We start from the raw sequence: 27,500 nt of genomic DNA, 5'->3' as shown, positions 1-27,500 counted from the left end.
AACTACGGTATGGACGATTGAGGGTTTTCAAAGCTATCCCATAATTCCCTGCGTGCTGCCATGTTGGTGGTATTCACTTCCTTGGTAACGATAGCATCAATCGCTCCACAATCGAGCCCGCGCATTGCATCATGGGTACTGAACCCCCTCTATTAATCAAAAAAACAAACCTTCTTTTTCTTTACAAACTTGTTGTTTTATCTGTTCTGCTCTGTCCATGTAATCGGATATTTTCTGTCGGTAGCGGATTTTCTTTGCACCATCTGTCGTCTCTACAAAAAAGGAAAAAAAAATCATGCATTATTTATAATAATAATAATAATAATAATAATAATAATAATAATAATAACAACAAGAAGCGAATACTTCGATATCGCGTGGCTGGGGGCAGTAAAAGTCTCGGTTAGGAATGATGAAACAATTTTGCAGTTATAAAATTTAAAGGTAGACACGGTGAATTAACATGCGTGATGGGAAGAGTTGTGACGTTGGACAAATGTCTATTTATAGCCCTCAGATCAAGGGGACGTACGAGGCCATAAGTGTGACAGAAGACACAGGACAGAATAGCCAATTATATAACAGCGCGATGTCGCCGCACTGTAATAACCACTTCTGTCACCAAAAGAGGAAGAAATCACCTCCACAAGACGTTTTAAAAACACTTCTGGTGAAAAACAATGAAGAACGAGAGTTACAACGCTGCGCGTCAACAACTAACGGAACAGGGAGAATATCACCTCCTGCTCAGAAAATAAACTTCCGGCGTCGCACAGAAAACGATGCAGCACAAAAAAACGTCGCTCTTCCGCATTAACCCCGCCCACAATCCATCTGGCAATCTCCGCCCACAATCCACCCGGCAATCTCCGCCCACAATCCATCCGGCAATCTCCGCCCACAATCCACCCGGCAATCTCCGCCCACAATCCACCCGGCAATCTCCGCCCACAATCCACCCGGCAATCTCCGCCCACAATCCACCCGGCAAGCTCCGCCCACAATCTATCCGGCAATCTCCGCCCACAATCCACCCGGCAAGCTCCGCCCACAATCCACCCGGCAAGCTCCGCCCACAATCCACCCGGCAAGCTCCGCCCACAATCCACCAGGCAATCTCCGCCCACAAACCACCCGGCAATCTCCGCCCACAATCCACCCGGCAATCTCCGCCCACAATCCACCCGGCAATCTCCGCCCACAATACACCCGGCAATCTCCGCCCACAATCTACCCGGCAATCTCCGCCCACAATCCACCCGGCAATCTCCGCCCACAATCCACCCGGCAATCTCCGCCCACAACCCACCTGGCAATCTCCGCCCACAACCCACCCGACAGTCTCCGCCCACAATCCACCCGACAGTCTCCGCCCACAATACACCCGGCAATCTCCGCCCACAACCCACCTGGCAATCTCCGCCCACAACCCACCCGACAGTCTCCGCCCACAATCCACCCGACAGTCTCCGCCCACAATACACCCGGCAATCTCCGCCCACAATCCACCCGGCAATCTCCGCCCACAACCCACCCGGCAATCTCCGCCCACAACCCACCCGACAGTCTCCGCCCACAATACACCCGGCAATCTCCGCCCACAATCCACCCGGCAATCTCCGCCCACAACCCACCCGGCAATCTCCGCCCACAACCCACCCGGCAATCTCCGCCCACAACCCACCCGACAGTCTCCGCCCACAATACACCCGGCAATCTCCGCCCACAATACACCCGGCAATCTCCGCCCACAATACACCCGACAATCTCCGCCCACAATCCACCCGGCAATCTCCGCCCACAATCCACCCGGCAATCTCCGCCCACAATACACCCGACAATCTCCGCCCACAATCCACCCGGCAATCTCCGCCCACAATCCACCCGGCAATCTCCACCCACAATTCACCCAACAATCTCCGCCCACAACCCACCCGGCAATCTCCGCCCACAAGTGTGACAGAAGACATAGGACAGAATAGCCAATTATATAACAGCGCGATGTCTCCGCGCTGTAATAATCAGTTTAACAATTCGCCTGCAATGGACGACGACGGCCAAACCAAAGTGGTGTTCCATTACCAAGCAGCTTGGAGAGCGCTCGCCAAGCGGCTTAAGCACTCGAGCAAGCACTTCGTCGAAATGGTTGCTCAGGAACACCAGGCTCAGCAAGCCGTTTGGTAATGGAACACCAGCGCTGTTGTAACTGACATCAGGATCTTGTGCGATGATTGGTTTCACCTTTAATCACGTTCATCAACAACTGGATGCCCTCTTGATAACAGGTCAACGACTCCTGGAACCGAGAGGCTGCGTCGAGCTCCACGGCTCGGCTCATCAGAGATACGGCCGAAGCTTCCAAACCCGCAAGATTGCTTCTCTTCGCCATTACAATGACAGGGGATCACACGGACACGGACACGGACACGGACACGGACACGGACACGGACACGGACACGGAGCACCCCCTGCCCATTACTTCCGCGTGAATCGCTGGTTCGCTCCCAGTGTAAGGCGTCTTCTCGCTTCTTAAAATAAGATCATATTAAAACGAAAACACATTATCGATCGACACTCTGCTTCGATCAAGACTGTTCGTCGTCTTGTACAAAAATCGATATACTGTACATATCACGAGGATAATGTCTGTCTGTCTGTCTGTCTGTCCCACGGAAACGCTCTCTGGAGAGGTTGCTTTCCGCGATTCAAAATTACTGAGTAAAAGTTGCTTCAAATTAATCCGAATCGACAGGAAAATTAATGTTTTTTTTTTTCACACACAACAACAACAACAACAACAACAACAACAACAAAAAATTTATCCCGGGCGGTGTAGAGGGAGGAGACCGCTGGTTTAATCGCTCCAGGAAATGTTTTATTTCTTTGCTGTTAAGAGATATATACAACCTCCAGTTGTTGAGCTTTTTCAACGAGCGCAATAATAAAAGGATTATTTTTTTGCTTGTGGAGCGCTCGCTAAGTGTCCAAAGTACTCCAGCAAAAGGGTCGTGAGGAACGGCTGGCTTGGAGAACCGCACTCCACCACCAGATGATTCGCAATGAAACACACTCTGTTCTAATCCCTGACGGTTTGATCCGTATCAGTATCCGGGTTCGGTCCGCACATGGAAATGTGTTCCGCGCTCGAATAGCCAACCACTGAGTTTTAAAATTCCCGAATCATTGAGTTTTTACCAGCAGGGTGTTTTGGGAAAGCCCAGGGGGTGAGAGCTCACCATTGAGGTTGGCTCGATGCTTTACTGCTCTCCTGAGAGTAGACTCAGCCTGAGTGAATCGCCGGACTCTGGCCTTGGTCGACACAGAGACCATTGACTCGCAAGAACATGATTTAATTGACCAATAGGAACGGCGGAGGAACAAAAGACGTGAGAAGTTTGTCATTGGTCATTTACCAGATCCAGAAGGGAGAATTTGATATGGGTACAAATCCTGTTTGGAAAGTTCACAGACGGAGTCAGACCCAGGGACTCACAGAAGGCCTTTGCTCCAGTTTGCTTGTTTGTGTGCAGCCTGTGGCTGCTTGGCTGCATCATATTTCTGGGTGTGTGGCTGTGCTGCTGATGCAATTCCCCCTGTTGACTGCAATGCAATGCCAAGTCGACCCACCTGATGTTGATTCAATCGATAAACAGGGGCTTGAACTCAAAACCTAAGATCTTAAGCCAGCCACCTGAACCATTATGGTTCAGCCAACACCAGGCTTCTTTGCTGCATTGTCTTGGCTTGTTTAGGATGTATGACCTCTCAGACAATCAGCATGGTGTCAATGAAATTGAGGCACATGAGGAACAGTTGGGATAGGTTGGTCCAAAACACACACACACACACACACACACACACACACACACACACACACACACACACACACACACACACACACACACACACGTGTATGGAGTCATCACTCTTTGGAGGACGGTGCAGCACGCAGACAAACAGGTGGTTGCGGAATGCCTTCCTTGCCATTGAGTTTTGCCTTACATTCTCCCCTTCCATCCCCATTCACATTTGATTAACTGACTTTCTATGAAGGGTAAGGTGCTAAGTGATGTTTCATTGACACACAAGGTGTCGCTATTTTGCTCTGGCTGGTTATGTCTGTGAGTAGTCGAGAGCACTCGCTGTCTCTGCTCTGCATCGAGTCAGACAATGAACCTGTTATCTTGTGCTTCCAGATGTTAATGATGCTTAGCCTCTGATGGATATACTTACTGATCATGGATATTTTACAATCATTATACAAGATGGAAGGATCCATTACTGAAAATTATTGAAGTCAATCAGATGCCATGTGACATTGTGTGAACAATGAATTGTTTACTTTGTGCAAGGAAAGAAGGTATTTGAATGAGTGTTTACATGGTACGTTCGAGTGGTGGATCTAATATTGTTGTGGGCCGGGTTCGGTGGCTATAAACGACCACTAAGGGGAGCAGTAGGGTCGTCTCCACCGAACACCCTGGAATTTTGGTCGTGACTCGGATAAGTCCGAAAGGTCACGGGTCCCTTAGCGGACCGTGGTCGCCAATATTTCGATGGCGTGGGGTAGGGTTAATTGCCTAATTTCAATATACCCAAGTACCCACGTCATCCAACTACCGGGGAAAACCACACCCTTGACCGACCTCGGGCAGAACGGGCGTTTACCGAGCCCAATCCGGGTGTAAACCGAGCAGGGATTACCAAGATCTGTCAGTCCAAATGAAGAATTTACAGCACGAACGGCCTCCCTAATTCCCAATATGCACCGTGCTAAACCAATGAAAGAAAGTGACAGACAATGAGCTGGTACATTGAACAATTGGGGGGGGGGGGGTTATTTATGAACAATAATCGGGGAGGGGAGCACACAAAGAGCAGAGTTACAACCGACTATAAGAAATGCAATCTGCAATGTACAAGACACTGAAACAGTTTCTACTTACAGGACGGTGCCACACACACACACACACACACACACACACACACACACACACACACACACACACACACACACACACACACACACACACACACACGAACTGGACCCCGTCAGGTCTATATTTTGGCCTTTCAGCTCGGAGGGAAGGCGAGCTGAGGGCAAGAGCCTACACTTGCACCTGTCTGCCTCGTGCGGTCTGCTCGTGCTTGTCTGGTGGTGGGACTCGAACCCACTGCCACAACGCAGCAACAAGCACCAGGGACGAGGGAAGGAGCGACGGATGCCAGCCAGCACGAAGGCGAACGAGGCGAGAGATTACGAGGCAACCCTCGATCAAGCCCGAAAAAGCTTCCCCTGATCCGGCGACACCAGGCGAGGCAGACCCAGACCGCCAGACGGAACGCGCTGATGACTCTGCCTCTCTTGTCCTGACAACCACTCTACTCTTCTTGCCAGGTGTGAGGGATTTCTTTTCCTCCCACTCGCCTCCTGATTGGACGAGGGGTTGTCAGGCGATCAGTGGCCTCCCCTCATTGGTTGGGGCGCCTCGGCCCTGCTCGCCCTTCACCCATTGGCTGGTGGAAGTGCTCCATGCCCTTCCTCGGAGCGGAGCCTCGATCTGAAGCGAATGGAGGCTCCGCCCACGCCTTCAGCCAAAAACACGTGGGCAATGGAGGCGATGGTTTGAAGAGGTGAATAGTGTAGTAGATAATAGAAAAATCGTGCAAATTATGATACAAGCATCAAACTTGGCATTTCTGTTCTGCAGGGCTTTCTGATCAAATCTGCCAAATTGGCCATTTGAAAATCCCAATTTTGAAAAATTTGAAAAAAATTAAAAAAAACTTCAAAAAAAATTAAAGTCACAGCTGGCTGAAATTCTTGAAGCGCAAGTGAACATCCCAGACAGAGAACCAAGGGTAGATGCAGTCATCATTGATGGCTCAGCACTTAGCAATGCACTACCCTCCATGCACTTCAAAGATATTTGATGACTATGCTAAAGAAGACATCATCCCAAAGGTGGAATCCTATGGCGCCAGGTACGAGAGGGTGGACGTAGTGTTTGATGTGTACAAGAAGTCAAGTCTGAAGTCCGAGGCAAGGTCGAAAAGGGGGCAAGGAATCAGAATAAGAGTGACAGGAACCAGTAAGACCCCAAGTAACTGGAGAAGCTTTCTTCGACATGACAGCAACAAGACTGAGCTGTTTCACTTCCTTGCGGAAAAGATGTTTGAAGCACAGTCATTGTCACAAAAGGAGAAGATGTCATTAGCAACACAAGGAAGTCACTGGATGCTGTGTCTCCACGTTGTTATGAAGAAGCTGACACTCGAATATTTGTACACGCCAGGGATGCAACGACGGATGGTAGCAAGTCCATTATCATTAAGGCTAACGACACGGACGTACTAGTCATATCAATATCTGTACTGCCATCCTTACAGGAACTAGGTCTTGAGAACATGTGGATTGCCTTTGGCCAAGGAGCCAAGGCATGATGGATTCCAGTCCATGAGGTAGTTTCTGCAATAGGGCCTGAGAAAGCTCGAGGGATCCCATACTTCCATGCGTTCACTGGATGTGACGTCGTGTCTGCCTTCCGTGGTAAAGGGAAGAAAACTGCATGGCAGACTTGGAACGTCTTTGATGATGTTTCTGAAACATTCACCAATCTCAGCCAGCATCCAACATTGATTCGTGATCTTGACTTTTTTGAAGTTTTTTTTATTTTTTAATATTTTCCAAAATTTGGATTTTCAAATGGCAAATCAGGCAGATTTGATTAGAATCTCCTGGAGAACAAATGTGCCAAATTTGATGCTTGTATCATCATTTGCACGATTCCTCTCAAAAATTGCTGTTATCTGCCCCACGAGAAGGGGATTTGTTGTCAAAAAAACCAACTATAAAGAAACTTCGCAGCGCACACATGTAATTCCCGTTAGACATAGGGGATGGGGCCCTAACTATAAGCACATACTTGTTGAGATAACTGAGCTACGGGGACTGCTGTCTGTGTGCAAATTGCTTCCAGATTTGTAACAATATGGTGTAATCTTCCACACATTATATGATCTCATGTCCGTTTAATGCACTGCTTTGTCAAGAAAGAGAGAATTCCAAACATTAAAAAAAAAACATTTCACATTTCAACGAGAATGCTTTCACATCAACGTGGGCATAGTCGGTAGAAATGGCGACCAGGATAATTTTTCATCGGCTTTATTTCACAATTATTTGATGATGGGTGACCGACAGGGGAAAATGAGGCTGGGAATGGTGTGACCATGGAATCCTGCAACATTTGGAATGCCAGTGATGCTGTGGATAACAATGAGTGGGCAGAGTCAGAAACCCATCATGAGGTTCCAATAATCACAGTGATAGGCGGTTCACAACACAATTGAGTAAGTTTATTTTCTTGCTTTTTCGTTTTGTTTATTTAAGGGTTAAAAACAATCACTTTGTGATCATTCAAAGTCGACTAGCTTTTTGGTGGGAGGACGAGTTAGAGGACGGCTTAAAGAAGCATATTTACGACTTCTAATGATCACAAAGAAAGTGGTCAAGTTTCAAAGCCAGGTCAAAATGCATGGTTTTATTTATTTATTAACCTCCGCCATCTTCGAAGATGGATGGAGGTTACTGTTTTCACCCCTTCCTGTTTGTTTGTTTGTTTGTGAACAGTATTACGGAAAAACTCCTTGACGGATTTCGACGAAACTTGGTGGGGGGGTTAGGTATGGTCCAAGGATCATGTCATTAAATTTTGGACTTGGTTTCCCCCCCCCAAAAAAAATTGTTAGAGAAAAATTTTTTTTTTTTGCATTTCTACATGTTTTAAGTGATTTCCAACCCCCCCAAATTTTTTTTACCCCACCCCCCAAAAAATAGAGAATTTTTTTGCATTTCTACATGTTTTAAGTGGTTTCCAACCCCCCCCCAAAAAATTGTTACCCCCCCCAAAAAAATTGTTAGAGAAGTTTTTTTTGCATTACTACATGTTTTAAGTGATTTCCAACTCCCCCCCAAAAAAAAATGTTCCCCCTCCCAAAAAATAGAGAATTTTTTTTAACATTTCTACATGTTTGAAGTGATTTCCAACCCCCCTCAAAAAATTGTTACCCCCCCCAAAAAAAATTTAGAGAATTTTTTTGGCATTTCTACATATTTTAAGTGATTTCCAACCCCCCCCCAAAAAAAAATTGCTTGAGAAAATTTTTTTTTTTTTGCATTTTTACATGTTTTGAGTGATTTCCAAACCCCCTCCCCCAAAAAAAATTGTCCCCCCCCAAAAAAAAGAATTTTTTTTCGCATTTTTACATGTTTTAAGTGATTTCCACCCCCCCCCCAAAAAAAAATGTTGGAGAAAAGAACTATAACTCTCAGCACTGTTGACATCATATTTAATGAATAAGATATAAGGTTCACTTGAGTGACCCAGCAGTATTGGTGGCGGAGGTTTTGCACTCTCCCGAGTGCTCCCCCTCTTTTATGTATCTTGTTTTTATTTATTTAGTTGAGGCTGGTGGAAGAGGTTGAACACAGAACAGACCAGGTCATGCCAGAATGGAAAGAACAGTAGAAAGAGGTGGGTGGGGGGAGGGAGGATACATCCCAACATCAGTGTGGAGAGACAAAATAGAGGAAGACTTAGAAGGATAAGGGACATGGGGAGGAGGACACAGGATGAACAAGATGGATACGGCCACAAACTGTCAATCACAGAAGTGAAAGGAAAAACTGGAAACTTGGAAAGGGGTGGGATTGGGGAGCGTTAATGGGAGTAGAAAGGAAGGGAGTTATCAGCAGACCGTGTGCATGGTGCAGGAACCTGGCAGGGAACAGCTCAGGCCATGTGAAAGCGATAGGTGCAGAGACTCAGCTTCATCGTGCAAGATACCGATGATTTTAAAGGCCTTGGTTTCAATGGCGTCAAGCTGAGAAAGATGTGAGGCAGGGGCATCTGCCTAAAGGCCCAGTCACACCTTGACGTTTTAGCCAACGTATGCCGATTTTTGAATTTTTTTTCTAAAACGCTGGCACACGTTGAATACGTTATGGGTAAGTTTTGATAACATTGAGAGCACGCTGAAATATACTGGCATATGTCGTTGTATGCTGGCTTTAAACGTTGTACTTTTCGGTTGTCCTCAAATTTTTGCATGCTTGAAATTTCACGACGTATGCCGGCATATGACTCACACGTTCCGCTACGCTGGCCACAAGTTGTATGCACGGTCTGCGATCGTTGACAGACGTTAACACATGCTACTTGTAAGTTAATCATAAGTTGAGACACGCCGAGGTAATGTTTAGCGTACCCGAAACTTATTTCTAACCTATGATTAACGTGTTGTTGGCACGTTACGCGATCGTTGCCACACGTCGACAGACGTTACTTTTAAGTTACTCATAGGCTGAAAGACGTCGGTATAATGGATCGTCCTTGCGTCAGCGTCCACGGCCACGGCCAGGACACTTATTTGCAGCATTCTTCAAACTTTTCTTCGGCATGACGAGGATGTTCACACTTCGATGTCTAGCTTGGCTATGATTCCAATTGTCCATCGGCAGCGTCTATTTAAAATAGTCGAGTTTGAGCGTTTTAACACGTTCAGAAGAAACGCTTCAAATTTCCAAACCCCAGCGTCAAAAAACAAAGGCGAGTGACAGCAATTTAAATCGTTCATTGTAAACAATGAAAATAATTGAGTGTTACCGTTTAAAAGTTGTTGAGTGTAAAAAAAAAATCCAATTGTTGAGCGCAAGCGTCTACTTTCAATAGTGGAGATGCAGCCATTTAAATCGTTGAGTGGCAGCCTATGAATAGCAAACCCCACGTCACCGGCAAAGATAAACTGCCGCACGATATGGATAAGTTAGGCTATCGTTGGGCATAGTTTGTGAACGCCGGCTACACGATAATTATTCGTTGGTATACCGTATCGAAAAGTTATCGAAGCGCTCTATGCACATTATTAGTTCATTGTGCATTTGTCCAACCTGTTATGAATAGACCTAAATCGTAAAAACAAGCTATAGCTCATTGTTGAAAAAGCCCCATAAAAAATTAGCCGCGAAGAACTTCGAACAATGGTGCAAAGATATCTCCTACCCGTGGATACGCGGACACAAGGAGGATCCATCATAACCCACACCCTCCCCCTCACACTCACCTACTACTGCCAACATGAACAAAATACTACTTATACTAATACTGATACTGTTACTGCTGACATGGACATCGACTCAAAAAGGACTCGAAAACACTGTTGGGTTCCCCTTTTATGAACACCATTTTTATATACCAATTCCCCAAACCGCTGGGAACACGTCTTTATATGGCAGTTGTAAGCTAGAAACACGTTCATTTATTTTTTTTGTCGACCGGAAGACGTCATTGGAATACGTCTACATACGTCGATGTGTGTTGGGACTACGTAAAGAATTGGTTCAAAGCACGTCAAACATAAGTTAGAAATAAGTTTCGCGTAAAAAAGACATTACCGCGACGTGTTTCAACTTATGAGTAGCTTATAAGTAGCCTCTGTGGACGTGTGTAAGCGTCCACATATCGTGTGTACAACTTATCTCCATCACATGCGGAGCGTGTGTCATACGCCAAGTACGTCGTAAAATTTTGAACATGTTTAAAATTTCTTGACGTACTCTACTTACTACGACGTATGATAGCGTACTTTAGCATTCTACTCACGTATACCAAACTTACTCATACCGTATTTGACGTGCCCCAACGTTTTAGACACATTTTTCTTAGGTCGGCATACGCTGGCAAGATCGCCAAGGTGTGACCGCGATGTTGTCACTTCCATTTCTACGGCAGTTATGATTCGAATCGTTGTGCGTCAGCCTTTTAATAGGCTACGTCACGACATCGTCGGCGATCCGTGTAACGCGCTATGCCTAAGTTAGACTATCGTTGGGCATAGGTTGTGTAGGCCGACAACAGGTTCAGCATTCGTTGGTATAAGTTATCTATAACACAATGAAATGTTCTGTGTCCGTTACTAATGCGTTATACATAAGACCAAGTCGCTGTAAATACATCCGAATCTTTTTTAAAAAAGCATCAAAAGTTCCACGTAAGCCAGCGTTTTACATAAATTTTAATACATTGCCATCGCTGGCTAAAACGTCAAGGTGTGACCGGGCCTTGAAGGGGAGAGCAGTACATCATCGATCTGTGGATGGATAAGAGTTCAGGTGTGCCAAGGAATGACTTTGCACGATGAAGGCTGTCCTGTCAGTGGCTGGCTTTGGAGGCCATCTTGGCACAGTCTAACAAACCTGAGCCAACTCGACGTGCTGGGCCCCTTGGTAGGTCCTGCAAGGAGTGGGTGTACTCATCTTGGAAATATGGTCTGCCCAAGAAAGATCATGGCTGATGGTGAGGACCAAAAAATATTAAATGAGAATTTGGATTGTGGTGAACAAACTTCCTTCAGTTATTTTTTCCTGGTCATTTACTTTCTGATAGGATTTGGGCTATTTCGCTGAACTTCACTAACGGAGAATGTGAGCTGGGTTTCAGCTATCATGGGACAGGTTCGTTTTCCCCTCCTAATTATCTATATTTAACGTGATAATTTTGCTGAACCACTAAGTGCATTTCAAAAGTGCTACCTACGGACAACCAGAGACTACATAAGTAGGAGGAACAAACAGGAAAGGGTTAACGGTCTCGAGTTGGTATTCTCTACAGAACCGATTTCCGTTGTGGGTCCTCAGTTCTGTCAAACAAAGACAGACATCACCACCAGAATCACAGGATGAAAGCATGAAGGAAAGCAGTGTTATAAGATATGGACAATAGGACATGGTGAGCAGGTTTATGTGTTCACCTGAATTGGCATAGAAATTGTGTGAAAGGTACATTAATCATCTCAAAATTGTCATTCATAAGCTTTGAAGGTAAGATGCAAATTAGTTCTTTACTTAGAACCCCTAAGTTGTTTACTTTACCTAAGAACCCAAAAGTTTGTAACTTAAGAACCCCCACTGAGAGTGTAGGGTTATATGTTGAAAAATCTGAGTTCGCATTTTTGGTCTGCCAACTGTTGTTTATATTCATTTTTGTATCCTTTAGATATCCCTAAAGGATATGAAAGATGTTGGGAAGTTTTCATTTTCAGTTTTATGCCTTTTTTTTTTTAACGAAACAATGCATAACCATCAAAAACATTTTAAAAATGTGTATATTTTTTATCAGTATCACATCAGAAGCAGAGCAAACAGCTGGAGTGGTCAATCCTCAAAGAACACAGCACCATGGGCTTTCACAATCTGTAAATCTAAACCAAGAGAAAAGAATCAACCAGCTGAAGACGGTGTTGAAAGAAACAAATCCATTTACTTTCAATGGCAGTGACCAAGTCAACTTTGTGACCAAATCTGTAATGCCAGACCAAGTGAAGACTGACATTCTTCGACACGAGGAAGCAGGGAGAGAGGCATACAATAATTTTGTACAAGAACGCATTATAGGAGAAACAAGTCTCTGGGCGGAAATGACAAAACTGAAGCTAAAGATGTGGAGTTCTGCCGGCAAAACAGTGAAAGTCAAGGTGGCAGATAAAGTAAATATTGAGCTGAAGGAGAACTGATTCCTGTTTGCTAGAATGACTATTGCAGCCCGGTCCCGGCCAGACATTGACATTCGGGAAGCAATTGGCACCTATGAATTTTCGAGCATTTCACGATCACTCTTTGGCCCCGATGGGTCAGTCTTACCATGTAAGGACAAGAGCAAATTGCTGAATGCTGTAGAAAATGTTGCTACCACAGTACATGCAGTACCAGATATTCCAGTCCGGATTCAGGAAGAATCCATCATTATCATCAATGCAATGGTAATTGTTCAGCAAGCAGCTGCAAATGGAAAAAAACATCAAAACATGCGCTGACTTTGCCAAGGAATACATCAGGAAACTGGAGAACAAGATTTTCAACTATGACACAGTGCATCTTGTGTTTGATCACTACTATTTGGAGTTTACCCTGAAACAGGGTACACGCGATCATCGGAAAGGATCTATCAAGGATTCATGGAGTTATGTGTGTATGGACTCGACACCTATCAGAACAGCTATGGACACATTCCTGAGCAGCTCGAAAACAAAGAGCAGTCTCACAGAGTATCTTTCAATGAAGGTACTTAACCATTTCACCGAAACTGAAAAATCAGTCATTGTGTCTACTAAAAATGGTGCACACTCTTCTCAGCAGCAACCTGTGATGCATCTGACCACAACCCAGGAGGAAGCAGACACAATCTTGATACTGCATGCTCTAGAAGCTGCAAAGTCTCGAGGTGTAATTCACATCCTCTCACCTGACACAGATGTGTTTATTCTTGCCTTACGTCGTTTCCCAGAACTTGGGCAGCAGACATACATGATATTAGGAGCAGGAGAACACCAACGTATCGTACCACTGAGGCCAATCTATGAAGCACTTAGGGAAGATCTGGCAGCAGCATTGCCTGGATTTCACAGTTTTACAGGCTGTGATACAACAGGAAAGTTTGCTGGGAAAGGAAAACTGACCTGCTGGAAAGTTATGCAGAAGGCTTCTCCAAACATGCTCACTGCCTTCAAAAACCTGGGCTCCACCATAACACCCACAAGAGAGACAGAAGCTGCCTTAGAAGAATTTGTTTTTCAGCTGTTCCAGCCACAGACCAAAAAAAAAGGATGTGGGACAGCTTCGTTGGGAGATGTTTAAGAGGTCACAGGCGGAGTCTGAAAGGTTAAACACCAACTGCAGCTGTGTTAAAACAGCATACCCTATGTGCCCACTATCAGGCCATGATTTGGTGTAATGACTGCAATCCACAACCCAACTTGCCACCACCAGAAAGGTATGCCTGGAGGATGGAGGACAGTACCTATGTTCCAATCATAACCACTCTGAAACCAGCACCAGATGCTGTGATAGAGCTCACCAGATGTGGATGCGGAACTAGTAAATGCATAGGGGGTAGATGTTCATGCAAAAAAGCTCGTCTCCCTTGCACAGAGATGTGTGCCTGTGAGGCATCACCTGAGAAATGCATGAACATAGAACCTGTCAATTTGATGATTGACAGTGATGATGAAACTGAAAGTGATGATGATGATGATGTTGACTACTGACTATAAAGTATAAAACTGAAATTAACTTTGTGATTTACTATAAATAGAACCAATTATGTGTATGTCATTCATGTTGACACTAAATGTTTGCAGCTAGATGTGTAGAATCTCTAGTCTAGTAATTAATTAGTATGACCATATATTAGAGTGGTAGTAATTAGAGTAGAATGTGTAGTATAGAATGTGTAATACTAGTACATTGTTTAACACATTTCAACAAACTGCATGAATATATGCACAAATGTGAATTTTCTGTAATAATCACCTTGCTTTAAGACTGCATCGCTTCCTTAAAGTATTGTCATATACAATGTAGATTAGAACCACCCACCCCTCTAGACTAATGGGAGAAGTGATTTTTAACAATGCATCCCCCCCCCCCCCTCTGTGACCAACCAGCCACTCACCCACCCACCATAAGAAAGTAATTTAGGGAAGCGATGCAGACTTATGATATTACCCTTAATACATTTAGGTATTTTCTAAAAAGTGCAACATAATGTCTTTCGAACCACCTGGATCTATACTGGAATTGTCCCCAACTATTTTATATTTGGTAACAAGAGTTTATCATGTTTTTCCCTGAAATGCACTGCAAAACAATGAGCCTATAATTATATTAACTTGATATATGTATATGATTCCACATTATACAGCTTATTGTTAGTGATGTTAGGAAGTTTACATACCATTCAAGCAAAGCATATTTATCTATGTATGCTAACAATGCCTTAAAATCTATATCAAATGTCTAAAATAGTATGTTCATGTGTTTGTAGTCACTGAGAGGCTCATTTTGAGGTGTCACATGCTATATTTATGTACAAAATAATTTTTTTTTAAAGTATGTTTTTTTAGCTAATTTAAGGGTCATATCAAAATTGGGTCTAAAATTCATAAAAATAATAAAATTAAAACTTCCCAACATCGTTATTTTGTTAGAAGGATATCCATAGAACATGAAAAACATTAGAAACAACAGTTGGCAAAGAAAAAATACAGGATTACACATGGCCCTACACAATGAAGAAAGGAAGTGATATATATATTGAGAAGAGAAAGATGAAGAATGAGCGAAGGAAGGAATAACAAGCAGGAGTTATTTTTCCTTCGAATTTGTTCTCGATTTTTTTTTAGAACTTTTGGGAAGAAAAGTCAGAAGTAAAAAAAAAAAATATATATATATATATATATATATATATATATATATACTGTATGTGTGTGTGTGCGTGTGCATGTGTGCGTGCGTGCGTGTGTCAGCCTCTATAAGAGTGCTTTGTAGGTCTTCCTGCAGTGACAAAACTTGTGAAAAACATTGAATAACAAGAACGGCACTTGGTAGAGCGTTTACTCCTCCAGACTGATTAGTTTACGTTTTGTATCCCACTGATAAGCTGGATCCGGATCTGAAGCAAAATCTAATCGGCTTGTTCTTGTCACCTACCCATCTCATCCACCTAGTTTCGTCCAAACCCGTCCACATTGTTTTGAGATATTGTGTTATCTATCAATATATGTATATGTATATGTATATATATATATATATATATATATATATATATATATATATATATATATATATATATATATATATATACATTATACATTGGTGTGGACATAGTCCACATGAAAGCGTCCTCTCCCTCTCCCACCCCTCTCTCCATCTCAAAGTATTCCCATGAGCGAAGCAATGTGCAAGTCTTAGTTGGCTTACGTCTTTGCTCCCTTTTCAATGGGTGTGGTTAAAATAAATCCATGAAATGGTATTCGATTTTTGAGCAACATTAGTCATCGAAGTTCAACCAAAAAAGTTTTGATGTGTTCCCAGCCTTAACCTTGAGGCAGACGAATGATCACGTCACTTGTGGGTTGTTTGTTTTTTCTTCCTCGAGAACACACCCACCCGGAGAATTTAACCATTTCTTTCTACTGTTCTAGTAAATACCTGTTCCCTCTGGCATTCTAGCATGTATGCAAAACTTTGTGGAGGTTGGCCCAGCTGTACAGGTGAAATTAGTAAGTCGGTTTCCCACCCTCACAGGGGAGGGTTGTTGAGGAGGTTGTGTTCCCTTGTTGTCCCACCCTCACAGGGGAGGGTTGCTGAGGAGGTTGTGTTCCCTTGTTGTCCCACCCTCTGATGTGCAAAATTTGATGGAGATTGGTTCAGCTGTTTTTTGTTTGATTTTCAGACGTATAGCCGAATGCATATACTTAAAGAGTAGGATATCAGCCTTATTTTGAATCTTCGGATATCCGATTTGCATAATGTATCCCAATGAATGTCAGTGTGTGTGTGTGTGTGTGTGTGTGTGTGTGTGTGTGTGTGTGTGTGTGTGTGTGTGTGTCAGTCAGCGTGTCTCCTCCATAACTCCAAAGCCATGAAACCTTTGGACCCCAAATTTTGCATGCACACTAAGAGAACTCCAAGGAAGCGCATGAGTGAAAATTGGGTGTTTGGGTTAATTTAAACACCCTTTATGAAGATAATTAACAGCCTTATTTAATTATCCTTTATCAAGGTGTCATCCTTGGTTAGCCGTCTGTCAACTTGCTGTGGTCTTAATTCGCCATTTTGTTCGGCCTATTCAAACATACCTTGATTTGGAAAAATGATGTCTCCTGGAATAATTAAAGTATATAATCAAAATATCACATCTGATTTGAGAATCGGATCTTGTGGACCAAATAGGTGTCGAAAGTTGGAGTGAAATCGGAAAATTGTAACAAATTGGCGAGTATTATTATTATTATTATTATTATTATTATTATTATTATTTTCATAACGAAGAGTATTTCTTTCAGCAAAGCATTCAGCTTAATTTTTTTTCCAATGTTCGGACGATTATATTTAGTGAAGAAAAGATGAAGGAATGTGCAGAAAGTGCAACTTCATTGAGCGCAATGCCGTGTGCTCTAACCTGCTTTTGCAAGCCATGACGATACAGTCCACAGGTGGTCTTTTTTCGCAGTTATGTACACAGTTTTCTTTTTCACCGTTTTATGCAATCTGCTTTCATTACAAGATATGAATATAAATATACTAATAGTTGCTGCAATATATTAATAGTCAGCAATTGCTGAAAATGAAGAGGTACATTGGCAGCACACATGGACATGGTACGAATGGTGTGTGTGTGTGTGTGTGTGTGTGTGTGTGTGTGTGTGTGTGTGTGTGTGTGTGTGTGTGTGTGTGTGTGTGTGTGTGTGTGTCTGTCCGGTTATGTGTGTGTGTGTGTGTGTCTGTCCGGTTATGTGTGTGTGTGTGTGTGTCTGTCCGGTTATGTGTGTGTGTGTGTGTCTGTCCGGTTATGTGTGTGTGTGTGTGTGTGTGTGTGTGTGTGTGTGTGTGTGTGTGTGTGTCTGTCCGGTTATGTGTGTGTGTGTCTGTCCGGTTATGTGTGTGCGGTGCGCGGGTTTCACAGAAACCTGGCCCGTGGTGTATGGCACTGTGGAGGATGTTATGCGGCCATCTCATGAACCATATGCTTCCCCTTACACTGCCGTCCCTCCCCTCACGCTGCCTTCTATTCCCCTCACACTGCCTTCCCTTCCCCTCACACTGCCTTCCCTTCCCCTCACACTGCCTTCCCTTCCCCTCACACTGCTTCCCCTTCCCCTTACACTACCTTCCTCCCCCTCACGCTGCCTTTCCTTCCCCTCACGCCACCTTTCCTTCCCCTCACACTGCCCTTCTTCCCCCTCACGCCACCTTTCCTTCCCCTTACACTGCCTTTCTTCCCCCTCACGCCACCTTTCCTTCCCCTCACACTGCCTTTCTTCCCCCTCAAGCCACCTTTCCTTCCCCTCACACTGCCTTTCTTCCCCCTCACGCTGCCTTTCCTTCCCCTCACATCACCTTTCCTTCCCCTCACACTGCCCTTCTTCCCCCTCACGCCACCTTTCCTTCCCCTCACACTGCCCTTCTTCCCCCTCACGCCACCTTTCCTTCCCCTCATGCTGCCTTTCCTTCCCCTCAGGCTGCTTTTCCTTCCCCACACGCCACCTTTCCTTCTCCCCGCGCTTCCTTTCATTCCCTCATGCTCCCTTTCCTTCCCCTCATGCTGCCTTTCTTCCCCCTCACGCTGCCTTTCTTCCCCCTCACGCTGCATTTCTTTCCCCTCATGCTGCCTTTTTTTCCCCCTCCATGCTGCCTTTCTTTCCCCTCATGCTCCCTTTCCTCCCCTTCACGCTGCCTTTCTTTCTCCTCATGCACCCTTTCTTCCCCCTCACGCTGCTTTTCTTTGCCCTCATTTCCCGATTTCTGGTTTCCTCTTTCCCAATGATGTCCATCTCAAAGCAATCTTGGGAATTCAGTCAGGGGACATTCTAAGCACCCAGCCAAGCCATCGGAGGTGGTGACACATTATTTCATGGGCAATGCTGCAGCAGCCGTTTCTTTCCTGCAAGTCTGAGTTGCGTATCTTATTGGGTCAGAAGATGCAGCAGATTTTCTTAAGGCATCCATTGTGGAAGGATTCTTCCATGCTCATGTCTGACTTAATTACTCACCAGCACTCAGAACCAGAAAGAAGAACTGACTTGACATTGCTGTTATACACTCTTATCTTTTATATGTGTAGTATCTATATGTTATACACTTTTGTCTTCAGGCTGTACTGCCTCAACCTCCAGATGGGATGAAGTTGAGCAAATGTGTTATGAGCTTTGCACAGTCTTGCCTTTATCCTTCTTGGCAGCATTGTCTTTGCTGATGAGGCTGCTCATGTTTGTAAAATTCTGTACAGTCTCTGGAGCTTCTTCTCCATTTTCCGTAATGGGTACAAATAGCGTGGTATTGATGTTCATCACTTGGGTCTTAGTGGAACTAATGTTGAGACATATCCTTCTGGCAAAGCTGGCTCGCCTGTCAGTTTTTTCTTGCAGATGGATATTCTTCAATGACAAAACAGCTAAATCATCAGCAAAGTTTAGGTCTTCAAGTTGTGTGGAAAGGGTCCACTGGATGCCTCTAGTTCTATCTGAAATTGTGTTCCTCATGATCTACTCGATGGCAATCAGAAAGAGGATTGGTAACATGATACAACCCTGGCAAACTCCTGACTCCACAAGGAACCACTCTGATAGGAGGTTGTTCATGCGCTCACTGCATTCAAAGTGTTCATTTAATTTGCTTATTGGGGTACCCAACTTCTGAGGAATGCCAGAAGACGTCGGTATTCTCCACAAACTCTCCTGATGTACACGATTGAATACCTTCTTGTAGTAAGTGAAGTTAATGTGAAGAGTTGTATTCCATTCTAACCACTGTTTGATGATATTACATAGTGCAAAGATTTGGTTGCACCCTCTTCCTGCTCTGAATCCCACCAGCTCCTGTCTCAGCTTGATGTCAATAACCTTGTCAATCCTGTTGAGGAGTAACCTGTGGAGGACCTTGCTGGGGATTGAGAGTGGTGTTATCCCCGCCAGTTGTCACAGTTACCGAGATCACATTTCTTGGTTGACAATGAGGCCTTTTGTCCAGTCATCGGGGGTGGGGCTCTTGTTCCAAATCGTTCTTATTAGCATAACCTCTCTGCCAGTATAATACCATTCTGTGTGCTTGTTCTAGTAGCATAATGACAGCATTATGCCATTCCCTTTCTCTGCCAGCATAATGCCATTCCCTTTTTTCTTTTTCTTTTTCAATAGGAATAGTACAACACACTGAACAGAGAGAGTACCAAGTGTGGAAAGTTTTGAAACTACCAATAAGGTTGTGGGAAACCAGACAAATATGGGATAGACAGATGAACAAGGTTAGAATAAGTAGAACAGACTGTAGCATGGGGTGGCTGTGAGTTGCCAAGTTCGGATATTGGAGGAAAGATTGTGGCTGGATAGACATATATTGGAGAACCCACAGACGAAAGAAAGAGGGAAGAAAAGAGGAGATGTGCGCTGGGGATCAATTTCACTTGAAGTAATTGCTTTTAGCATTGATACTGAGGTCACAAAGATGCAAAGTGTTTCTATTCATTCACAGGATTTGTTAATAAGTTTATTTATTATTAATGCAGGAACGCTATGTCAGACAGGATGGTGCAGAGGTAGCTCACTTGCCTTTGAGATGTCTAATCCGGGCTCTATTCCTGATCCGACTATAAGCTGTCAGATTGGTGCTTCACAGGCAGGGTGGTTCAATTGAGTTATGCTTGGTGATTGGTGCTTCAACTCATGGACCACCCACCGATCAATGGGCACACTGTCCCTGAGATGGGATGTTTAGCTGGAGACGTGTCTGCCAGCATTGCTTTTTGATGTATGTTAGAGAACCTACGGTGTATTTTGGAAAGAGTAATTGTGATTGTCGCCAGCACCCTGAACAAACATCAAAATTCTCACCCAACTCCTACTGCAATTGCAAACCACCAAGTGCATTGTTTTTTTAAACCCAGGAACGTGATTCAGAAGTCCCTGACATCCTTTCACCAAACACTCAAGGTCCAGGGAGACAGAGGTCCAAAGTTTTTCCTTTTTTTCCAATATGGCTGCCACGCCATATGACCTATGACGTCATAATTATCATTGAAACATTCTACATGAGTCGTGAAAATTTCGTCTCAATTTGACAAGTGGTTGCAGAGAAAAACACGAAAGTTCTGTGCAGACAAACAAACAAACGGACCCAAATGCAATTCCCACTCCGAATCATTTGGTGAGGGTTAAAATTGGCACAATGATTTAAAATAAATTTATGAACTCGATCTGTTATTAAAAGTGCCCCTTAATTGTTACTTCCGCCACCGAAGGTAGGCTTAGGTTGTTATGTTTTTACCCCCGTCTGTCTGTCTGTCTGTCTGTTTGTTTGTGAACAGGATATGTCAAAAAGTTGTGGGCGGATTCAGCCGAAATTTAGTAGACAGGTTGGCTGTGTGATAGGACAAATTGATTCGATTTTGCAGACGATCTGGACCTGGATAATTGAATTTTTTTTTTTAACAATTCATTGTTATTGAGACAAAAGGCCAAAAATGAAATGCGTTTTGCATGATATCTAAAAAAGTTGTGGATGGATTTGGACGAAACTTGGTGGACAGATTGGGTGCAGGATGAGGAAGAATTGTTTCGAATTTGGTGAAGATCCAGATAAGTGAATTAAAAATTTTTTTAAAGTGATTCTTCACCGGTGAGAGATGGGACCAAAAACTATATATAGCATAATATTTCACAATTTCAAAAAGTTGTGAACGAGTTATGACAAAACAAGGTGGATGAGTTGGTTCGGTGACCAGAACAAGCCGATTCGATTTTTGATTCAGGTCCGGATCCACGTCCGGCCTATCAGTGGGATACAAAACGTAAAGTGTTCAGCCTGGCCGAGGTATGCGCTCTAATGAGTGCCGTTCTAGTTGCCTATTTATTTCTTTGCAAGTTAAGCCATAACTTGCACTTCACGGGGCAATGACATAATTCCTTCTTTCTTTCTGTTTTTTTTTACAGACCTGCTGTATGTCAAAGCATCGCAGTCCAACATGTTCAATACACTGCATCATGCCATGCAGCCATCGAACGCTGTGCAAGGTATTCTGCTGGAAGTGACTTTTTTTTTTTCTTCAAATGCCTGCAGATTCACTTCATTCCAGTGAGAACCCTATTGGCGGCTTGACTCCTACTTGGAATACAAAACCATGTCAATGTGACTGCTCGGAATGACCAGCATGCACTGTGCACAGCTTCAACTTGCAGACACCGACGACAAAATAGTGTAACTAAATGTCAACTATTACTTTACCTCATTTACTCCGATACGCTTGTCCTTCTGTATGAAAATTTGCTAAAACATAGAAAACATTTTGTGTGTACAGTTAATGAATCACTCTTGGCTTGCAACCTTCAAATCCTTTTATAAAGATTATGTGGTTACAAACCCCACTATGTTGGAATTGTTTTGCCTTGGTGTACAGGAAATACAACTTATGTCCCTTATTGAGGTTGAGGATTCTCCCTTAAATAAGGTCCTTATTGCCCCCATAGCAAATATTACCGATGTTTGGATTATCCATCACTTTAAAAGGATGATGCAGATGTAGCGCACTTATCGTCAAATTGTCAAGTCTGAGTTTGATTCCAAACCCGACTATAAACTTCCGGAGTGGCGCTTCACAGACAAAGTGTTGCATCACAAAGTGCACCATCCTTCACATGGCTGTTAAGCTGTGTGTCCTGTCTGCTAGCATTAGTTGGTGTACATTAAAATCTCACGGTGTCCTACGAAGAGTCGGAAAGTTATCAGCAACACTTTAAACAAATCATAAATTCCTTCCATTTTCATTAGAACGCCAGGCTTGGCCATCTGTTTCCTGGAACACTTGGGGTAAAATATTTCCCCAGTTCACTCCAAAGGAAGGTGGGAATAATTGGAGCAATTAAAGAAGTAGTGGAAGGTTAGATTCTCCATCAACTCAAAAGTTTTGAGATAAAAGTTTAACGACCAGTGATTTAAATAAGAAACAATCTGGTGTAGATTTCCTCTCCGCTCGGTTGTGGGGATGGACGGATGAGGGGGTGTGGGGCATCTGTGTATTACAGATGTATTCAACGGCTTCCCCTGTGTGAGGTACACATCGGAATCTTTACTCCACAAATTAATACTACACTGCCCGAAGCATCCCCTGCAATGGTTAAAGGCTTACGCCAAACAAAAAGTACTGTTTATGTTTCCAGTGTTTAGATCAAGTACATTACTGGGGTGGGAATTCCACTGAGAAAAAAAAGTAGACTACAGCTTTTTATGGGGAAAAAATAATTAATTGCACAAAACCTTTCCTTAACTAAGGTCTAAGTTAATGGAGGAGCTTAATGACAAAGGGAAACAGGTTCACAAACTACCAAAGGATAGCACGGGGTGGGGGGGGGGAGGACTGATAGATATGCATGAGGAGGAAAGGAGGAATAATGCAAAAACGAGTTACAGTGGCCTGGACAGGGACAAATGGGAAGAAAATCATGATGTGTACAAGAGTTCTTGGATATGTTTAGGTGAGCATGATGAGGTGGTGATGGACAGCACATTTGAAAGGCTAAAGTGAGGAAGACGAGACGACAGACACATGGAAACAATTCCACAATTGTGAGAACAAGGGGATGAATGAATGCAGGAGGGCAACCACTGTAGTCTGGGAGGGTGAGCAGATGAGCGTTTCCAGAGGAACGCATGTGCCCTCGGGTGGCTTGGAGAGGTAGGAGAGGGCAGAAGGAACAAGGCTAGATGTAAGCTTGTTTGTAATACAGAGCCCACCAACTTGGTACCAGTGAAAGAATAGCAGTACTTGTGAATCTGCCTCCGACCTTGAGATACCAATGGTGTGGAAGGCCTTGTTTTTTGACTGCCTCAAGAGGAGCAAGGTGGGAAGCAGGAGCTCCAGCCCAGAGTGGGGAGTAACACTCCATGGAGCTTTGTATTAAAACCTTGTACATTGTGATGAGTTCAGTGTGGCTCAGAAACACCTGAGCTATATGGAGAATACCTAGATAGTGACTGGCCTTTGATGCTAGCTTGGTAATGTGCATCCTCCCATGAAGCAACAGCAGATGGTGAGGTGAGGGAATTTCAGTGCTGCATCTCTTCCAGTGGTTTTTCAGAGAAGTGCATTGGATAATTTGATTACTGATCCTTGTGGAGAGACAGTGTGTGAGCATGTGACTTGCCTGCGTTGAATGTCATGTTCCAAGTATCTGACCAGCAGCTTATCTTGTTCTGATCTGATGAAAGTAATTCAACAGCAGCAGCCTGCCTTTCACAAATGTGATTTATGATTCTGCACAGGAGGGAGTCATTGTCAAAACGGTAAGGCTGGTCTTCAAGAGAATCAGACAGATATAATTAATATGGATTGAAAATAACATCGTTCCAAGAACGCTGCCTTGTCGATAACACCAGCCTGAAGGGAAAGGTTGTGGGAAAGAACACCATCAAAGGCCACCTGATATTTCCACTCATACAGGAATTCAGACAACCTTTTTAGCAGGGGGATGTGCAGATCAGATTAAAACGATTTAGTCAACAAGGCTGGATGCCAGACAGTATCAAATGCTGAGAGATATCCAGAGAGATCGCCCTAACTTTTTGCTTTTGGTTCGGAGCATCCATCCACTGCTGTGTCAGGAGTAGCACATTCAAGTGGAGTGGCTGGAAGCCAAACTGGTTGTCAGAGTTTAGCAAGTTGAAGAAGAGATGGCATCTAAGATTGGCTGCAATGATAGACTCCATTGGCTTACTTATGATGGGGAGAATGCTGATAGATGTGTAGATGAGGGAAACAGTTTTGGATCATTTCTTGTGGATAGGAGTGATATTTGCAACTTTCCAAGAAGGATGAATTTCCAAGAAGAAAGAAGCCCATGCAAAAAAAGACCTGTGAAATACAGAGTGCAGGGGATATGATAGGAATGAGGGATGAGAGCACATATACCATGAGGACCAGTTGCAGAGGAGTTTTTGAGCTGGGAACAAGAAACTTATCCACTATGTTGTGAGAGACGTCTATATGCTGTGGTGAACATTCTGTGAAGGTGGAAAGGATGGGCACAGGAAGAAACAGATTGAGGACCTTGGCATTTTTGGTGAAGACAGTGTCCTTTAGGAGAGAAGGAATGGAAGAGAAATGTCTGCCAGATATAGACCTGACCAGCTCCCACCAGGCTTTGGAGCAGAGTGAGATACTGGAGAATTTGGATCACAGGTGAGCCTGATGTTGGGTCTTGGTGCTTTGTAGGACAGATACTGGTTGTGAGCTGTGTGGAGAGCCTGCAAGCTGCAATCATTCGGGGTTTCCTTGCAGGAGGACAATGTAAGTTATTTTCTTGTGACAGCCTCACAACATGCATTGGTGCACCAACGTCGAAATAATGGAGAGAAGAGTTAAAGACGAGATGGAATTAACTTATGAAAAAGAGAAATTATTCTCTTGTTGACGAAAGTCCAGGGGCGGTCAATGTTAGGAGCTGATGTGATGATGGACCAGTCTTGACTGGAGAGAGCACATTTTATCGGAGACCAATCGGCTTAGGCAAACAGGTCTGAGCCTTTGGGGTTCTCTAATAACTGCCAAAGAGACACCATCTTTTACCAACGCTTTGTCAGAAGAGCCTCGAGGAGCTGCGGAGGAGCAGGATGAGTTTGAGGAAAATTATACCATGATTAGGTACAGTAATGAATGGTTGCCATTTGGAGAGATGTTTGTTGGAAAAGATAGCCAAGCAATTAAGTCTTTTCACAGAACAACTTAGTTGCTTGGCTATGTAGTGAAGTAGGTGAACCAACACCAAGCATTAACGTCTCTACAGATTTTGAAGTGTGAAAAAAGGTAAGTTGAGAAGTGAGTATCATTGTTTGCAGATGGAGCCTCGTATGCTGAGACAACAGAGCTGGGGGTCGAGTAGACCATACGGAGAGGTGATCTGTTGCTATTGAGAGGAACACAAAGTCATATATACTCCATGAGATTGGAGATGACCAATGAGGGTCACATGCTATGACTGGTGTTGACTTAATGGTTAGGGTGGTGGGCTTGGGATCCTAGGATCCTAAGTTCAAATCCTGCTCGGCTGCTGAATTAATACTAGGTGGGGTTGACTGTCTGTCATCCTTCTGAGGTCAGCAATATGCAATTCACAGCTCTTCTATGTGTAGATACTCAATGCAACAATAAACACCAGTTCGTCATTTGTTCCTACATTAATGTTTACCTCTCTCTCTCTCTCTCTATCGAGTGCAGCCTGTGGCTGCTGGTTGCATCATTGGTTGGGATGCGGCTATGCCGCTGATGCAGTGTCCCCCTTACCAGTACACTGGTACTCATTTTGCCGACCTCGGGAGAATGACAGGCTGAGTCAACCTCCTGGTGTATTTTAATTCAGCGGCCAACTGGGCTTGAACTCAGGACCGTAGGACCCAAGTCATCACCCTAACCACTAAGCAAACACCAGGCTTAAATGCTTACCTAAAATGTGGGGACTGAACTTAATACGTGTGATTGGTCTACAATGGTGAAACATACCGTATATGCATAGAAATACCAAAAAATAAAAACTGACCTTCTGTCCTCTAAAAGTTACTCGCTGCACTTCCCTCATCCACCCAATAAAAACCTGCTTCAAAGAAATCAAATTAATTTGTTAAACATGACCTCCCTTTACTAAATGCATGCTGACTGCCTTTATTTAGTTAAAAATGCTATTTAAATAGCCTTTCATATAATCCCTACTTAACATCTCTAACATTTTTCTCAAAGGGGTTCATCATCTAAATCGTCATTTTAAGACCTTAATACAGTGACGATGTGTCATAAAGTTGGCATTTGTAATACATTGTCCACAATGCGGTGAGGCTCTGTTTTGTTACAGTGGTGTACGTGTGTGGTCTAATCACTCTTCTTTAGTCATCTACCTTCCATTAACAGCGTTAAATTTAAAAAAAATATCCTTACATACACACACAAACAAGTGCATGCACGTCTCTGCATGGTGATTTTTCGATTGATAAACATCGACAGATATTCTAAATTATTATTCAATAAATTTTTAATACCCATACACTCATTCAAAGTGAGTTTTGAGGTTTCTTCTCGTGATATTATTTCACAGCTAAGAGATCAGATAATCCAGACGATCCTGATTTTGTAACATCTATAAGTTTTTTTGCCTCCACAACCATTAGCAGTAAGTAATGCAAACAAAAGGGGAAGATATTCCAGAGATGTAATGAAATAAAGAGGTTGAAGTCTTGCCACAGAGTTCCAGCCAAATGTGTGGCATCGTTCAACCGGCGCATCTTCACGTCACTTTCATTTTATGGATCAGGTACAACCTTTCCGTTTGATAAGGTCATCCTTTACCTGCTGCCATTCTCCTCGTACACGTTGGTGGAGGTACACACCACACAAAGCCCATTTTACTAGTCAGTAGCTACGTGCATGCAGGTTAAAGTGGCTGTTGTGTGAAATTGCGTGGCAAGTGATCTATATGCTCCGAGAGTACAATAGCACCAGAAGTAAATCTTTTCGCTGCTGCAATGTTTTGTGTTTAGTGAAAAATATATCTCATCTCGTTCACAAAACTTGGCATATTTGGTGTTCCCGACCGAGTTTCAAGTTCTTAAGATTGTGAGCCCAAGTTCAAATACCATAAACGTTATCGATGTGTCGTTATCTCTGAATGTCGTTTTAAATTTATATTACAGCGCTGTGAATAGATGTGCAATGCTGCAGATGTACACTGTCATGAAAATATATCTACATCTGAGATCTGAGCTGTATCCTACTCATTACACAGTGTTGGTGCTGCCAGGGAAGTTTCTTGCCAAAGGGTCATGCCGGGTGCCTTACTCACCAGAGTAGGAAATGGGAATTTGGCAAGGGCAGCGGCGATATCTCGCCTAATTCTGCGGAGGACAC

The 27,500-nt window shown here is 43.7% G+C and overlaps 1 protein-coding gene across 4 annotated transcripts in view; it reads right to left on the bottom strand.

Moving 5' to 3' along the window:
• The window catches only part of MITD1 (microtubule interacting and trafficking domain containing 1), a 45,757-nt gene that overhangs the window by 18,117 nt on the left and 140 nt on the right, over positions 1–27,500 (bottom strand). Inside the window, exons 1-3 of one of the 4 annotated variants that reach the window (XM_085864548.1) lie at positions 2,462–2,706; positions 2,242–2,431; positions 171–272 (exon numbers count right to left, since the gene is read on the bottom strand). In XM_085864548.1, the coding sequence (XP_085720674.1) occupies positions 171–272; positions 2,242–2,389 (250 nt within the window). In that variant the 5' untranslated portion in view covers positions 2,390–2,431; positions 2,462–2,706. Of the gene's footprint in view, positions 1–170; positions 273–2,241; positions 2,432–2,461; positions 2,713–3,236; positions 3,261–27,500 lie in introns of those variants that run through there. The other 3 variants (XM_085864549.1, XM_085864551.1, XM_085864550.1) reach the window with 3 other exon arrangements.

This window comes from Eptatretus burgeri, chromosome 18 (genome assembly GCF_056783735.1).
Source record: "Eptatretus burgeri isolate ZD-2024b chromosome 18, Ebu_testis_v1, whole genome shotgun sequence".
In the NCBI taxonomy this organism is placed as follows: Eukaryota; Metazoa; Chordata; class Myxini; order Myxiniformes; family Myxinidae; genus Eptatretus; species Eptatretus burgeri.
The sequence above is the reverse complement of the archived record's forward strand: the minus strand, read 5'-3'. Positions and strand labels throughout refer to the sequence as shown.